The sequence below is a fragment of the Amia ocellicauda genome, chromosome 7, assembly GCF_036373705.1.
Source record: "Amia ocellicauda isolate fAmiCal2 chromosome 7, fAmiCal2.hap1, whole genome shotgun sequence".
Taxonomy (NCBI): domain Eukaryota; kingdom Metazoa; phylum Chordata; class Actinopteri; order Amiiformes; family Amiidae; genus Amia; species Amia ocellicauda.
This window is the reverse complement of record NC_089856.1, coordinates 17,690,782-17,708,841: the sequence shown is the minus strand read 5'-3', so window position 1 is coordinate 17,708,841 and position 18,060 is coordinate 17,690,782. Positions and strand designations below refer to the sequence as shown.

At 41.8% G+C, this 18,060-nt stretch overlaps 1 protein-coding gene across 1 annotated transcript in view; it reads left to right on the top strand.

Annotated features, from left to right (window-relative positions):
• Positions 1–18,060, top strand: part of pax10 (paired box 10) — a 103,048-nt gene that overhangs the window by 40,362 nt on the left and 44,626 nt on the right. Inside the window, exons 2-4 of the mRNA XM_066708787.1 lie at positions 14,176–14,375; positions 14,745–14,891; positions 16,261–16,343. Of these exons, the coding sequence (XP_066564884.1) occupies positions 14,255–14,375; positions 14,745–14,891; positions 16,261–16,343 (351 nt within the window). The 5' untranslated portion in view covers positions 14,176–14,254. The remainder of the gene's footprint in view (positions 1–14,175; positions 14,376–14,744; positions 14,892–16,260; positions 16,344–18,060) is intronic.

The following is an 18,060-nucleotide window of genomic DNA, read 5'->3' as shown; positions in this document are numbered from 1 at the left end:
AATGTTGGCCCATATTGATAGGATAGCATCTTGCAGTTGATGGAGATTTGTGGGATGCACATCCAGGGCACGAAGCTCCCGTTCCACCACATCCCAAAGATGCTTTATTGGGTTGAGATCTGGTTACTGTGGGGGCCAGTTTAGTACAGTGAACTCATTGTCATGTTCAAGAAACCAATTTGAAATGATTCGACCTTTGTGACATGGTGCATTATCCTGCTGGAAGTAGCCATCAGAGGATGGGTACATGGTGGTCATAAAGGGATGGACATGGTCAGAAACAATGCTCAGGTAGGCCGTGGCATTTAAACGATGCCCAATTGGCACTAAGGGGCCTAAAGTGTGCCAAGAAAACATCCCCCACACCATTACACCACCACCAGCAGCCTGCACAGTGGTAACAAGGCATGATGGATCCATGTTCTCATTCTGTTTACGCCAAATTCTGACTCTACCATCTGAATGTCTCAACAGAAATCGAGACTCATCAGACCAGGCAACATTTTTCCAGTCTTCAACTGTCCAATTTTGGTGAGCTTGTGCAAATTGTAGCCTCTTTTTCCTATTTGTAGTGGAGATGAGTGGTACCCGGTGGGGTCTTCTGCTGTTGTAGCCCATCCGCCTCAAGGTTGTACGTGTTGTGGCTTCACAAATGCTTTGCTGCATACCTCGGTTGTAACGAGTGGTTATTTCAGTCAAAGTTGCTCTTCTATCAGCTTGAATCAGTCGGCCCATTCTCCTCTGACCTCTAGCATCAACAAGGCATTTCCGCCCACAGGACTGCCGCATACTGGATGTTTTTCCCTTTTCACACCATTCTTTGTAAACCCTAGAAATGGTTGTGCGTGAAAATCCCAGTAACTGAGCAGATTGTGAAATACTCAGACCGGCCCGTCTGGCACCAACAACCATGCCGCGCTCAAAATTGCTTAAATCACCTTTCTTTCCCATTCAGACATTCAGTTTGGAGTTCAGGAGATTGTCTTGACCAGGACCACACCCCTAAATGCATTGAAGCAACTGCCATGTGATTGGTTGGTTAGATAATTGCATTAATGAGAAATTGAACAGGTGTTCCTAATAATCCTTTAGGTGAGTGTATATATATATATATATATATATATATATATATATATATATATATATATAAGAAAATGGATATGAAAATAGTTGTATTCCCCTAGCCCAAATATCTTTAAAAAGGACAATAGACCTGTAATGAATGCAAGCACACTCTGTGTAGTTTACTTCTTTTAGGCTTGGGAAGTAGAAAACGGTGCCAGGTGCTGGGCAGTATTTTCATATCTAAAGTGTCAATTGAAAAGCTTTAATGCTATCTAATATTTGGTAGATGAGTTTCCCTCTTCCTTGCAATTGCAGATTCTGCTATTTAAGCAGAATGGTATTGTTTACAGTGGCACAGCAACACAGCAGCACAGCAACACAGCAGCATAGCAACACAGCAACACAGCAGCACAGCAGCACAGCAGCACAGCAACACAGCAGCACAGCAACACAGCAGCACAGCAACACAGCAGCACAGCAACACAGCAGCACAGCAACAGCAGCACAGCAACACAGCAGCACAGCAGCACAGCAACACAGCAGCACAGCAACACAGCAGCACAGCAACACAGCAGCACAGCAACACAGCAGCACAGCAACACAGCAGCACAGCAACACAGCAGCACAGCAACACAGCAGCACAGCAACACAGCAGCACAGCAACACAGCAGCACAGCAACACAGCAGCACAGCAACACAGCAGCACAGCAACACAGCAGCACAGCAACACAGCAGCACAGCAACACAGCAGCACAGCAACACATCTCTGAGGTCCTGGGTTCAAGTCCCACTTTGAGGGGGGCCTGTATGCATGGAGCTTGCATGTTTTCCATGTGGGTTTTCTTCAGGCACTCTGGTTTCCTCCCCCTGTCCTTAGATATGCAGGTTAGGTTGATTGGTCTCTCTAAATTGTCTGTGTGTGTTGCCCAGTGATGGACTGGTGTCCTGTCCTGGGTATATTCCTGCCTTGTGTGCTGGGATCAGCTCCCCCACAACCCTCACCAGGAAAAGTGGTTTCAAAGATTGATGGCAATGTTTACAAGGAACACAATGTCAGACAGCCTTTTTTTATTTTGAATAAGTCTGCTAGGAAATCTGTTATTTTCACATGAAGGTCAAATAGTTGTTTAAGATTAAATTAAATTCTTAATGATGTTTCACATCTCCAGATTTTGAATCCAGAAATTATTTGTGAGAAATTATTTGTTGTGGCAGCTCCTGGGGAAACAGAGATATCCAGCCCCTGAAAAATGGTGGACAGGGGCCCTTGGGTGTCGTTCTCCACCACCTCCTTCAGGTGGTATGGTGCCAGCCAATCCTGAAGCAGTATGATCCGCCACCACCTTCTTGTCAGCTGTACCCATACACTACATCAGAGATCCTTTCAAACACAGTACAAGAACTGGTGAGGCTCTTGGATGGCAGGAAGACCCACCTGGCTCAATGTGAGTTTCCCTGGTATGCACATCATTCTGGGGTTTCTGACGGTTTGACTGCGTGTGTTGGCATGCAAACTGATGGATTTTGTGCCCTGCTCTATGTAGGTTGTGTGCAACTCTTAAAATGGAGGGCTGAATAGCAGTGGGTGGTACTGCCTGCCAAATAGTGTGAGCTCCCACTGGTGTCTACCATGCCTTTACTAGGGCTTTGTATTGTGAGACTTCTTCCCATCTAGGCCTTTGGCCTCTTTCTTCCAACTTAAAAGAGGTGCAATGTCTTTGTCTTTCTTCTGTAGTTCAGCCTGTCCACTCTTCTTATGGCTGCTCCCCCATGACCAACATTGTGTTGCAGAAACTCACATCTCTCACATTATTACATAAATGTCTCTACATGGGGAATAATGCAGTCTGATTCACATTATCTTGTTCTCATAGGGAAAGCATTGACCTCATTGACACATTTCCTGTTCACCGTGTCACTCCTCAGTACGTTAGTGGTTGCTTCACTTTCCGTGTGAGTGGCAGCGTTCACAAACGGCAGACACAACATTTGTTTTCACAAACAACTTTGTGTTTTCTAGTCCATCAATAAACTACTCCGTCACCATCTGTTTTTGTAACTGTTAAAAGGCATGAGAGCCTCTTCCCTCTGAACTGCACTTCAGCAATGGCTAATATCTCAGTGAGACAGCCTGGCAGAGCTCTTTAAAGTCACAGTGGCTTTCTGCGGTCCTCATGGCTCGGATCTTCTTTGCCTCCCCTCTAAGACTCAGTGCTAAATGTGACCCTTTATCTTCCACAATCCAACTGTTGAGTTTACTGGCAATCTCGAATTGAGTGATGTAAAACTCCCAACTAGATTAGTCCATCGTTAGTGGAAGGTTTCTGTCTCAGCGGGGTCTATCAACATGGTGCCGCTGTGCTTTTTACTCCTTTGTGCTCTGGCATTGTGGTCTGGATTCCCGGTCCACCTTTCACTTCTTGGAGCTCATCAGGATGTGGAAGGAGGATCCTGGCATCCCACGCCCCTGATACCAGTGTAACATTTGTCAGGTTTTCCAAGGAATAGGACCAACTCATTGTAGAACAGTTTTTATTAATTGCTCAAACAGCGATATACACAGAGAATTGAGACTGAAAACACTGTCCTTTTGCCTCCTCCTACCTTTTATCTCCTCTATGTGTTCCTCCCCACCACACCACCTTTCCCCTATTAATCCCTTACTAGGTGTAGTTGCACATTTACATTATACTAATTCATTACCACAATAGATTCTTAGCAAATAAGACGTATTGCCTTGCCTTTCACATCTTCCATTTTTTTAACATATTTTTTTGCATCATGCTCCATTTCTATACTATCAATGTATTTAACACCATTTATATTTTACTATCTTATACTATTATTCCAATAACGTGCACCAACATATGTACACAACTCCCAGCAGTGTGAAGCAATACATTCAGGAGCATGAAGCAATGCATGCTCCAAGACTGCAAACTTCTTTCAGTTCGTTATGGCCATTGCCAAATTATAATTCCCAGAAGCATCTCTGGGATATATTATAATCTATTTGTATTGCCTTAATCATAAAGTGAAATATAGGTATCATGACTACAAACATGTTAACAGTGATTCAAAAGACAGGAAATCTATTCCTTTAAGTGTTAAATAAGATGTGATCGCTTCTTTTGATTGTGGCTAGAGAAATGTGGGTATCCAGAGAGTGTTGGGTTCACACCTTCAGAACCTATCGAATCCTGGGTTGGGATTTGTTGTTGCAGCTCAGGCTAGGAAAACCATACATAAAGGCATGCTCAAATTTGTTGGTACCCCTCCACAAAAAACGAAGAATGCACAATTTCCTCTGAAATAACTTGAAACTGACAAAAGTAATTGGCATCCACCAATTGTTTATGCCATATTTAATAGAAATCAGACTTTGCTTTTGATTTTGTTTTTCAACATAATATTGTAAATATTAAAACAAATGAAAATGGCATGGACAAAAATGATGGCACCCTCAACCTAATATTTTGTTGCACAACCTTTAGAGGCAATTACTGCAATCAAATGTTTTCTGTAGCTCTCAATGAGACTTCTGCACCTGTTAACAGGTAGTTTGACCAACTCTTCCTGAGCAAACTGTTCCAGCTGTCTCAGGTTTGATGTGTACCTTCTCTAGACTGCAAGTTTCAGCCCTTTCCATAGATGTTTGATAGGATTCAGATCAGGACTCATAGAAGGCAACTTCAGAACAGTCCAATGTTTTGTTCTTATCCATTCTTGGATGCTTTAACTGTGTGTGTTGGGTCATTATCCTGTTGGAGGACCCATGACCTGTGACTGAGATTTCTGACACTGGGCAGTACGTTTCGCTCCAGAGTGCCTTCATTGTGCCCTGCACAGATTCAAGGCACCCTGTGCCAGGCGCAGCAAAGCAGCCCCAAAACATAACCAAGCCTCCTCCATGTTTCACTGTAGGTATGGTGTTCTTTTCTTTGAAAGCTTAATTTTTTCGTCTGCGAACATAGAGCTGATGTGACTTGCCAAAAAGCTCCAGTTTTGACTCATCTGTCCAAAGGACATTCTCCCAGAAGGATTGTTGGTTGTCAATCTGCATTTTAGCAAATTCCAGTCTTGCTTTTTTATGTTTTTCTTTCAAAAGTGGAGTCCTCCTGGGTCTTCTTCCATGGAGGCCACTTTCCCAAATGTGATGGGTGGTGCGATCAGAAACTGACGTAGCTTCACCTTCAGTTCAGTTTGTATCTCTTTGGCAGTTTTCCTTGGTTATTTTTCTGCCATTCACTCTATACTTCACACCATCTGCCATTTGCAATTTATTTTTGCAGTCTGCCGCCATCTCCGCGTTGGATTCTGGGACATAGGGGTCGGAGAGTGTACATCGTATGTACCATCGAAATCAGATTGCATTGTGGTTAAGAATGAGTGAACAAATGTAGGGAACAAGATGTAGGGAATGAATTCGGACACCACTACAAAATGGCCGACACCCGAAATAGTGCACTATGTAGTGGATATGGGGCGGTTTCGGACACAGCTCTAGTTCTTTGTCTTATACCCGTTGTGGACAGGGACAAGGAGGGCAGAAAATTCCATGCCCGGGTTTTTGGAGTTTAAATCTATTTTGGATTTGCCCTTTGCAAATCGTCCCGGGGGTGGGCCGAGCATTCTACGTCATATTACTCTAATCTTGTCACCCATAGGTGCTCAAGGCTGCCACTCCCGAAAACCGCAGGTCTCTAGCTTTCGAATGAGCCTAGTTACGGCCATTTCCGTATAAGCAGTGCTGAGCTACCTCCCCTTTAAGAAACGTGTATGTTTTTTTTGGTGACGGCCCAGAGGAGAGAAGGGTGGCGCATTCCATGCCCTGTTACGCGAATCCTGTTATTTTTTTACAGGGCAGGGCTGTAGTTTTCCAATTATACCAAACACGAGCATATCCGAGCAGGCCAGTCTACGCTGAGCTGTGTGTTTGTGTGAGAGCTCACAGACCTCACATATGGGGAAGCAGGGCACATAGAGAATAGACGCGATTCTCAGAGCAGAAAGACGCGATACAGCAAGAAAACCAAATACAAAGTAGAAAAATGGAATCGGACCCAAAAAATAAAAAAAACTTACCCTTCGAAAACAAATTACAGATGCTGATTCTGTTTACAGCACTGTGATAGCCACTGACAGTGTATTCTGTAAAATAATAAAACGCCATGGCAACAACAGTAAAGAATAGCATTTGTCCATGTAATGCCTAAAGTGACAATATTCAAAAGCCAGGAATTCTGTTTCCCTGTTTAGTATTCTTTTTTATTTGTATACAGTTATTCCGGCTGTTGGTAGTCGGTAATATAAATGGCTGTAATTTCTGTTCTGGAGGTCAGATCTTTTTTACACAAGTTCATAATACTTTGAAGTTTGAAGCTCCCTGGAGCACTAAAAAAGTGTTATATTGACCATAAATTCACTTTTTTTCTTATAATTGCTTTTGTTTTTCTTAATTTGTTTGATTTCTTTAGTACCTCTGGTGGGGCAAACACAATTATTTGTTATTTTCTGAATCTCCAGTTTGTGCTCAGTGTTTCCATATAAGACACTTGCCTCTAGCCCTTGTAGTTACAGAGTTATAAGTAAACCTATGACAACAGTAAAATCATGCGAAAATGGGGGGCGTCAGAGGGCTAAAATATATACCCGGGGTCCTCGGGGAACCCGGGCTTGATGACAAATGATTTCATAAGCGTATAAATAGGAAAAATAAGCAATATGGAAACAAAAATAAGTAACAAAAAACACTAAGCTCACTATAAACTTTTCCAGTAGCGCTTCTCTCCCTCAGATGCGATTACACTATGTAACACAATTTTTGTTACTGGGTCATAAGTGTTATTTCCTAATTGCTTATGCCTCAAAAGTATAGAAAATGGCTATTATTCCCCACAGACTTTGCTTATGTGACCAGGACAATGATTTTGGACCAGGACAGGCGAATTTGTGTCTTTTTGTTCACATAAAGTTAAAAAACAACATCATATGTATCCAAATTAACATGTATTTATACGAAAGTAATACAAACATGACTACAAAAGATGTTAATTTGGATTCATATGTTGGCCTCCAAATTCCCCAGATCTAAATCCAATCGAGCATCTGTGGGATGTGCTGGACAAACAAGTCCGATCCATGGAGGCCCCACCTCACAACTTACAGGACTTAAAGGATCTGCTGCTAATGTCTTGGTGCCAGATACCACAGCACACGTTCAGAGGTCTAGTGGAGTCCATGCCTCGATGGGTCAGGGCTTTTCTGGCGCCATAAGGGGGACCTACGCAATATTAGGCAGGTGGTCATAATGTTATGGCTGATCGGTGTGTATATATACACTCACCTAAAGGATTATTAGGAACACCATACTAATACTGTGTTTGACCCCCTTTCGCCTTCAGAACTGCCTTAATTCTACGTGGCATTGATTCAACAAGGTGCTGAAAGCATTCTTTAGAAATGTTGGCCCATATTGATAGGATAGCATCTTGCAGTTGATGGAGATTTGTGGGATGCACATCCAGGGCACGAAGCTCCCGTTCCACCACATCCCAAAGATGCTCTACTGGGTTGAGATCTGGTGACTGTGGGGGCCAGTTTAGTACAGTGAACTCATTGTCATGTTCAAGAAACCAATTTGAAATGATTCGACCTTTGTGACATGGTGCATTATCCTGCTGGAAGTAGCCATCAGAGGATGGGTACATGTAGGTCATAAAGGGATGGACATGGTCAGAAACAATGCTCAGGTAGGCCGTGGCATTTAAACGATGCCCAATTGGCACTAAGGGGCCTAAAGTGTGCCAAGAAAACATCCCCCACACCATTACACCACCACCACCACCCTGCACAGTGGTAACAAGGCATGATGGATCCATGGTCTCATTCTGTTTACGCCAAATTCTGACTCTACCATCTGAATGTCTCAACAGAAATCGAGACTCATCAGACCAGGCAACATTTTTCCAGTCTTCAACTGTCCAATTTTGGTGAGCTTGTGCAAATTGTAGCCTCTTTTTCCTATTTGTAGTGGAGATGAGTGGTACCCGGTGGGGTCTTCTGCTGTTGTAGCCCATCCGCCTCAAGGTTGTACGTGTTGTGGCTTCACAAATGCTTTGCTGCGAGTGGTTATTTCAGTCAAAGTTGCTCTTCTATCAGCTTGAATCAGTTGGCCCATTCTCCTCTGACCTCTAGCATCAACAAGGCATTTCCGCCCACAGGACTGCCGCATACTGGATGTTTTTCCCTTTTCACACCATTCTTTGTAAACCCTAGAAATGGTTGTGCGTGAAAATCCCAGTAACTGAGCAGATTGTGAAATACTCAGACCGGCCCGTCTGGCACCAACAACCATGCCACGCTCAAAATTGCTTAAATCACCTTTCTTTCCCATTCAGACATTCAGTTTGGAGTTCAGGAGATTGTCTTGACCAGGACCACACCCCTAAATGCATTGAAGCAACTGCCATGTGATTGGTTGGTTAGACAATTGCATTAATGAGAAATTGAACAGGTGTTCCTAATAATCCTTTAGGTGAGTGTATATATATATATATATACAACTCTGTAACAAAATAATGCCCTGTTTCCACTGGCTTAAGCGTCTGGACGCATCTGGACACATCCGTGTTTTGTGGACGGTTAACTATCTGGTGCCAGACGTGGCCGTAAGCGTCTGTCACGTCCACCAAGGAAATACTTTGCTTTCAGCAACGGAGATGTGTGCTTGACAGACAGGGAAGAGATCAGCTACATTATATCGGAAGAAATAATCTCAAGTGCCGTGTGGGATCACAAAGAAATTAGTTTTATTAGCAGCATGTGAAATCCACGTACAGAAACAATTACTGCTTACAGTTAATATCCGAGTGTATTAAAAACTTGGATTTCACAGGACCCCGGTGCAGTGCCGTGACTAGTTAAAAATAAACTGAAGGATAATAATCTGATCATAGCAGCAGATTTTATTAATATTTTATGAACAACTGGACGGTGTTTCACGCTGTCGTTTTGTGAATGGTGTGCAGGGACAATCCACAGAGATAATCAGTATGAAGGCGAACACGATTTAGTTAACGTGTGCCCATTTACAAGTTAAATTAATGAATAAATAAATACAGCAGGTCTGGGTTTCCCTCTAAAACAAAACTGGTTTAATAAATGTGTCCACAAGTCCATAAACGCCATGACTGAGACGTGTACACTTTAGTTAAATTATAACCTGCTATATTGTAGCTGGATAATCAATCGTGAAACGTGTGTATTTTGTTTCAACTGTAACTTATCCTGGTTAAGGACGTCTGCTAAGTAAATTATAAATAATATGGCAAAAAGTATTGTTTGCAGTTACAAATCTGCAGAAAGAGTAATAAGTTAAGGGAGACACATTGTGCCATTTGAAATACATATATACTAGCACAAATGATGATAATAATAATACTAAATAGCAAATAAGTAGTTATTGTTGCACATGTGAACGTATTCTTATGGGAATGTGCTTGTCTGAATAAATGTTGTCTATACACGTTTAGCTTTTCCTAATATCTCTTAACAGAAATGTATATTTATTATGCTGTTTACAATCATGTAGAGCAGAAAGAATAAAATAGAAAAGCCCTTTCCACGTCAGACTGTATCGCTCGTAGTGTTGTTCTCTGTCTTTGTTTTTAAAACGAAACACTAAACCAAACCCACAATCGCTCTGCTCCTCCCATTAGAGGGGATAGACTTCACAGCAGCCTGGTTTTACAAAAAAAGCTCTGGGATGCATCCAGCACGACATGGCATGGCATGGCACGGCACAGATCACAGGTCTCCTAATTTTTTCCCAGAGCTGTATATAGTTAATTTGCACTTCTAATTGGGAACACAGTAGAGCACACTGTCGATTTGCTGTGCTAGTGGAGCAGGTGGTGTCTGCTCCTGTGTTAAGCGGATGAGCCGTTGCCCCACTTTGTGTATAGTTCGTTTGAACTAATGTGTATTGGACGCAGTAGACCACGCTAGCTGCCACTCCTGGTCCTGGAGACTAGTAGCAGGTTGATATCTGCTCCTGTTGTCAGGCAGTTGTGCCCAGGTGCCATGGCCACGTGGTACCACGTTATATATAGTTAATTTGTGACTCAGTAGAGCTTTCAGTGCCACTTCTGGTCATACCTAGGTATCAAATCGTGATGGTGTTGGTGCTGCTGGTCCTACCCTCTCTGTATTGTGGTTTATAGTTCATTTTCAGATTCAGTAGAGTGGACTTTGTCTCGCTACTGCAGTGTTACTGGATGGGCACATGTTGTTGCTGCTCTCAGTTACTGTAATGTTCAGGCCAGTACAGTCAAGCTTGTAATGTTGCTCCTGGCCAAGACCCAGTGGAATACATGGTGTGCCGCTCCTGCTGGACAGTCAGTGGAGCAGGCTTAAATGGATGTTGCCTCGGTGCTTGATGCCCACCATCTGGCTGTTGTGTTATATTCTCCTACCTTCTTCTGGTAGTGTTGGACTGTAGTGCGCAGGAGCTGTGTTCTGCCCCCATTATTATTATTAATATGATTATTATGATTATTATAATTATATTTATTATATTGTATCCCAGTGGACTGTGACTGTTGTCCAAGGGGCCCAAGGGGCCCACCATGGCTTTCTATCTGGGTTCTGGTTAAAATTGAAGCCCCCTTAGAAATATGTTTCATATGAGGATCCATGGAAACTGGCTTAACCCCTTCCCCTTTGGGCAGTGTTCTCTTTTTCAGATAACTGGGGTTGCATTCTCAACCTTTCATTACAAGCAGTTTCATCACCTGTCCAAAGGGGTGCCACACAGACAGTCTTCTCCTTTCTATTGGAGTAAGCTGTAATATAGAAGCAGACAGTGGCCAATCATAAAGTTACGCAATTTTATTGGGAAATGTCCAGCAGGGTTATTTCCACTGGTCTTTATTTCTTTTTTAACTGAAAAATAAAATCTGCCTAGGACCTGTCTTCTAAGGCTTGTTCCTCTTTTTGGAAAGGCCTGGTTAGCTTTGCGGTGGCAAGTTCATGCAGCATGATAAACATGTATAAAGGTTGTGCGTTTGTGTAGAAGGATACATTTAAAAAACATAGTATGTTTCCACAGATACATACACAAATAGAACACAGTAGGCATCAAACATAATCCATATTAACCCTTAAGCACCATGGATTCAAATATGTGTGTACCTTGCTGCAGTCACTATGCCATCCATGTTCAGCACTTTTCAAACACCACTGGAGGATCTGCACCTTCAGACTTGAATTACGCCTCCACCATGCTTAACTGTTGGCTCCCAGTTCTGCTCTTTATAAGTTGCAGTTGTCAATCTCCCAAACTCTCTTCAGTTCAGTCCCAATAACCTATGTACTTTGGATGAAGGGCAAATGAAACCAGAGCCTCCTGCTAGTTCAATAATTTTGTTTCGCTCCAAGTTTCTTACTTTTTAATAACAACGTGAGTTGTCATGGTAGTAGACACCACAAGTGGAGTAACATTTGAGCAAACTGGATAATGCTCATACAATCCATATATTGTAACTCCTAAATGTATCTCAAACTTTTGCACAGCAGTGTATAAAAGCATCTGTGGAAAGCTCCCAACATATTTCAGTTTTTTATTTTTCTTACAAATTCTTCCCTTTCTCACACTTCATGGCCAACTGTGCTCAATTTATGTAGCCAACAACCAATTAAGGTGATCGGCTATCTTAATGATCAACTATACAATTAAACAAATTGAATCATAACATTTCAGAGCATTTGAAAGAAACACAAATTATCCAGAAAATATCAGTCCCTTGTTATAAATACATAATTTCAAGAATATTTCAATTCACTCTAGTCTCAATAATTATACACTAAATTGTTATTCAATTGTATAAAAAACACTGGATAAATATAATTTACGACAAATCATGGAAAGTGATATTACAAATAAAATACAAATCAGTTGGTTACCCATAATTACATTTATGTAATAAAGTGTACTTAGGAATACATTCTATACTATATTAAAAAAGGAATCAGATCCAATTCCTCATTCATATTAAGAGGGGCCCATGTGTTTAGCAGCGTTAATTTAGTCTTCAGTTTCAGTTCAACCATCAATTGCAGCACAAGCAATCTGATCAAGAAATACTTTACCCAGTTATCAAGCACCAATAAACACAAATAAGTGCGCTGTCAAAGTAGCATTTACCAAGCAACGATGTAATCACTTTCTTAACTAAGACCAGTATCACCCCAGACAGCACAGCAGCATTGGGCGAACGTCAGCCTGACTGATCACAAATGGTTGGACCGACGTTGGCTACCGCTGTCATCATACCCACATTGGCCCGATGTTCAAAATGACGAGAGCCCGACGTCGGTCCATCCGTGTTTTGACTTGCATATGTTAATTCCCCAAAAGTATCCTTCACTGGTCCTCCTCCTGTAACCCTCAGAGTTTTCAGAGCCCGTTCTTGATCTTGTAGAAATAAATTGTAGAATAGCAGAATTACAGTCACACTTTTTCAATGCTTCGTTTTCTCTCTCCTTGGTGAGGTATGAATGCGGGAAGCTTGAGAGAGTATTTTTAAACTTAGTATTATCCAATACACTCAGTTATTTAAAAAGGTGACGTCTTATACATGCTCAAAAGAACCTAATTAAACAAAGCAGAGCTTTTTTTGTAAAACCAGGCCGCTGTGAAGTCCGTCCCTCTTATGGGAGGAGTAGCGACTATGGGTTTGAGTTGTGTTTGTGTTAAAAACAGAGACAGAGAACAACACTACGAGCAATACAGCCTGACGTGGAAAGGACTTGTGTGTCTATTTTATTCTTTGTGCTTTACATGATTGTAAACAGCGTAATAAATACACATTTCTGTTCAGAGATATTAGGAAGAGCTAAACGTGTATAGACAACATTATATTCAGACAAGCATGTTTCCATGTGCAACAATAATACTAAATAACAAATATGTATTGTTATTATTATTGTCATCATTTGTGCTAGTATATATGTATTTTAAACAGCACAGCGTGACTCCCTTAATTTATTACTCTTACTACAGATTTGTAACTGCAAACAATACTTTTTGCCGTATTATTTATAATTTACTTAGCAGACGTCCTTAACCAGGGCAAGTTCCAGTTGAAACAAAATACACACGTTTCACGATTATTCATCCATCTACAATATAGCAGGTTATAATTTAACTAAAGTGTGCACGTCTCAGTCATGGCATTTATGGACACATTTATTAAACCAGTCCTTAATGTTTTAGAGGGAAACCCAGATCTGCTGTATTTATTTATTCATTAATTTAACTTGTAAATGAACACATGTTAACTGAATCGTGTTTGGCTTCATACTGATTGTCTCTGTGGATTGTCCCTGCACACCATTCACAAAATGGCAGCCTTAAACACCGTCCAGCTGTTCATAAAATATTAATATCATCGGCTGCTACCGCTCCGATTATTATCCTTCAGTTTATATTTAACTAGTAAGGGCACTGCATCGGGGTCCTGTGAAATCCAAGTTTTTAATACACTCGGATATTGACTGTAAGCAGTCATTGTTTCTGTATGTGGATTTCACTCCATGCTGCTAATAAAACTGTAATTTCTTTGTGATCACATTCGGCACTTGAGATTATATCTTCCGACATAATTAATGTAGCTGATCTCTTCCCTGTCTGTCTACAGTCAAGCTCACATCTTCGCTTTCAGGAGCAGAGATATTTCCTTAGTGGGCGTGACGGATGCTTACGGACACATCTAGCACCAGATAGTTAACCGTCCACAAAACACACTTACCCAGTGGAAACACCCGTTTAAGCATCCGGGGGCGTCCGCCAGTGGAAACGAGGCATATGTGTCTATCTATTGCTCATGGTGTAAAGCTCATCTATGTACCTCTATATCCTTCCTGGTAAAAGATCAGGCACAGAGACTGGCACTGTGACTGATGGTATTATTTGTATTGCAATTTATCTTACTCTGTCTCCGCTCCCTCTTAAAAATAAGGTCACACTTTTGCCACTGAACCAACAGTCTTTTTCTTGCCCCCCCCAATATTCTCTCTCCCTCCCTTCTACCTCTGTTCATGTGGCAGCTTCCAAGTGGATTAGACCAACTGGGGAAGGTCAGGGAGTCAGGCATCAGGGAGGTGAGAGCTGACGGGTCAAAGGTCGATGGGTGTAGAAGGCATGTATGAGAAACTGACGATGATCAACCTTCAGAATGGGGCCAACTGGACTGGTCCACCCAACTGGTACCATCAGGACAACACTGTGCCAACGCAACACCCCAATGGTATGTATCTCCTGTGATGTCATTAGGTACCATACTGAACCATACATAAGTACCCTTTAATACATTAATATATTTAATAATGATAATTATAACATAATAAGAAATTGCTAAATGGTGTTTCTCCTTCTCACAACTGCTGAATTTCATTTTCAGGAATGTTTTCATCATGTGAAAGTGCCAAGTCTTGGATGGTTCTGTGTACTTTTCCCAATTGGCTGATGCTCCTACCTTGGAAATTATTGGCTCATGGTTCCCTCTATCCCTGATTGGCTGACATTCCTCCCTCCTCTTCCCCTGATTGGCTGCTGATCCTCCCACCACCTATCTTGACTGACTGACAACTTCTCCCTCCTCTTCTATGATTGGCAGATGGCTGCCAGCTGGAGGGAGAAGGGCTGGGGGGAGGACCTGGGGCTGAGGATTCTGAGGAGTCCCAGCTCCGTCTGCAGCTGAAGCGCAAACTTCAGAGGAACAGAACGAGCTTCACACAGGAGCAGATAGAAGCACTGGAGAAGGGTAGGGAGCCATCAGTGTGTGTGTTTGTGTGTATGCAGGTGTGAGTGTGTGTGTAACAGTAAGTGTAAGAGTGGGAGAGTGAGTGTGTTTAATTCTTGTTATTGTTATTATTACTGTTCATCTTTTTCTAGGTAATAACCTTTTCCTCTAATTTTCAGTCGGCTTCTTTATCTCTCTTTCAATTACATTCAATGTAATTAAAGCTTTATTGGCAAGACTAAGTTATATCAGTATTTCCAAAGCATTGACCCTTTATCTTCTCTCTCTCACAGTCATGGTTGCATTATTTCTCTCAATTCCTATCTCTGTCTCCATTTCCTCTTCCTACCCCTCTCCCTCTCTGGTCTCTAATTACACTATGGGAGGAATAAAACTAAATGAAGTAACGCATGAGAAAGATCTAGGAGTCTATGTGGACTCCTCACTTTCTCCATCCAAACAATGTGGGGAAGCAATAAAATAGGGAAACAGAATGTTAGGGTATATTGTGAAAAGTTTAGAATTTAAAACAAGGGAAGTACGACTGTACAATGCACTAGTTAGACCTCATCTGGAATACTGTGTACAGTTCTGGGCACCACACTTCAAGAAAGATATCGCTGCTCTAGAGGCAGTTCAGAGGAGAGCAACCAGACTTATTCCAGGTCTGAAGGGAATGTCCTACTTGGAGAGACTGAGGGAACTGAACCTTTTCACCCTGGAACAGAGGAGACTACGTGGGGACTTGATTCAAGTCTTCAAAATCATGACAGGCATCGACTACATTAAACCAGAGGAGCTTTTCCAGATCAGCAGGGACACACAGGAGAAAACAGGAGACACTTCTTCACACAGAGAATTGTGACAATCTGGAACAAACTCCCCAGCGATGTGGTAGAAGCTGAAAATTTGGGAACATTTAAAATCAGACTGGATAGAATCCTTGGATCACTCAGTTATTAATGGACACCAAATGAGCACGATGGGTCGAATGGCCTCCTCTCGTTTGTAAACTTTCCTATGTTCTTATGTTCTATGTCTATTCTCTCCCCTCCATACACTCTTTCCCTGGTTGGCTGACAATCTTTTCTCCTCTTCTGTGATTGACAGATGTCCCTCCCTGCATTTGTCTCTCCCTATATTTCCCCCTCTCTCTTCCTCTCAATTTCTCTGTGGATTTTCCAGTCCAGTCAGTTTGTGTTAACCTCTGCCTCCCCCTCTCCTTCTCCTCGTCTCTCTGTGCTGTACGGATATCCAGTGTAGTAATCAGTCCAGTCAGTCACTGTTAGTGTTAATCCCCCCCTCTCTCTTTCTCTGTCTATCTGTCTATCTTCCTCTATCAGTACAGTGTGGATTCCAGTATTGGTGTTAACCTCTGTCTCTCTCTCAGAGTTCGAGAGGACCCACTACCCAGATGTATTTGCAAGAGAAAGACTGGCAGCCAAGATTGACCTGCCTGAGGCTCGAATTCAGGTGAGAGGGAGAGGGCAGGGGAGCAGGAGCACAGGAGTTCTGGTTGCTGTTGTTGTAGTTGTTCTTGTGCATTTTTGCTTGCCAAAACCTAGGACAGTTGAGACCTTAGAGCAGGACAGCGTAGAGAACTGCTGGGTTACAGTAGGTCGTAACCGCAGAAAAGGTAGTTATAGAAGGAGACTCTATTCTTAGAGGTGTAGATCACACAGTGTGTTCCAATGATAAGGAGACCCGCATGGTATCTTGCCTGCCTGATGCTCAGGTTGCAGATCTCCCTAAACTAGTAGATGGGCTACTGGCCAAAGCCAGGGGAAATCCACTGGTTATGGTCCACATTGGAACTTAGAGGTTCTGCAAGATACATTTAAAGAGTTAGGAACAAATCTAAAGAGCAGAACCTCCATGGTAGTGTAGCGTAAGGTACACTTATACATTTCAGTTAAATAAGTGAATTTAAGTATCACCTTATCAAGAATCCTAGAATCTTGTAGAACTCAATTTCTATTCCAAAGATATAAATTCTCAAATGTATTAAAAACAAAGATAAAATGTAGCACCACACTAGTTATACAAAAAGGGAAAAACTAATTCAAATTCACTCAAGATCAACAAATCAAAGACAAATCACTTCCGTGACCAAATCAAAGACCATGGAATCGCATATGATAACACACAAAATTACAAACACATTGACTACAATACCGGTTAGTAAGACGAAGGTGAGTCTCTCATTAGTATTGTTAGTCGGACATTAAATAACTAATGCAGGTTAGTATTTAAGTCAAATAACTTCTCGTTATATATGTATCAGTCTCATTTACGTTTGGGTGCCGAGAAAGATTCTATCATTTCTTGTTACAACAATTCTCCCTAATTGATTACTGTTCAATGATTCAATGAGGAATGAGAAGATATTTCTCGGCGTTGACAGGTTTTATTTCTAAAATTGTCAAACAAAACAGTTTAATCCAGCACTCATTTATATTTAAGAAAATACTAAATTATATTACACATTCTAAAGTTTATGACTCACAGAATAACATTTCTAATTGATTTCTCAAATGTCATGAATAATAAACTCCAACTGTTAAACTTATCTGAACTTCATCGCAGAGAGGCCTCTCTGTCTTCGGGCTCAAATGAAAACACACGGCACGAGGTCCGTGTGGTTTGGAACAAAGGCAGTCCAGTTCGGCTTTGTCCAATAACTTTCACTTCAGTCGATTCACCTGGAAGTTGGGGTTTCGCGAAAGTAGAGTCTTTTCCAAACAGATTTTCCACTGGTTTGAAGGCTCCAAGGGTGTGCTTCTTTGCAAGCAGGGTTTTCCACCATAGTTACTTGAAGACAAAGTCTTTGAGGAAAGCAGGGCCCTGTTCATTTCCAAGGGTCAAGTTTCTTAAGACTCAATAGCTATTTAAATGACTGAACACTTTCGTATTGCAGTCGACTTAGTCAATTGTCCAGTTGTAAAACTCCACTGATCAGATGGGTACAGGAGGGCATGCACAGTTTCTAAAGTTCTTTAAAATAATTTTTCATACGGCTCAATCTCCTTCTCCCAGTTTAACTCTTCTGTTGCTGGCAAAGATTTAGTTGGTTTCCGGTTTCGGTTCTGGCAACAGAGCTACAAGTTGAGCTGTGGCAGCGGGTTACTGGTTCGGGTGAGAGAGAGAGCAAAAGATGCCATGCGCTAGCTTTTATACGCCTGTCAGATCA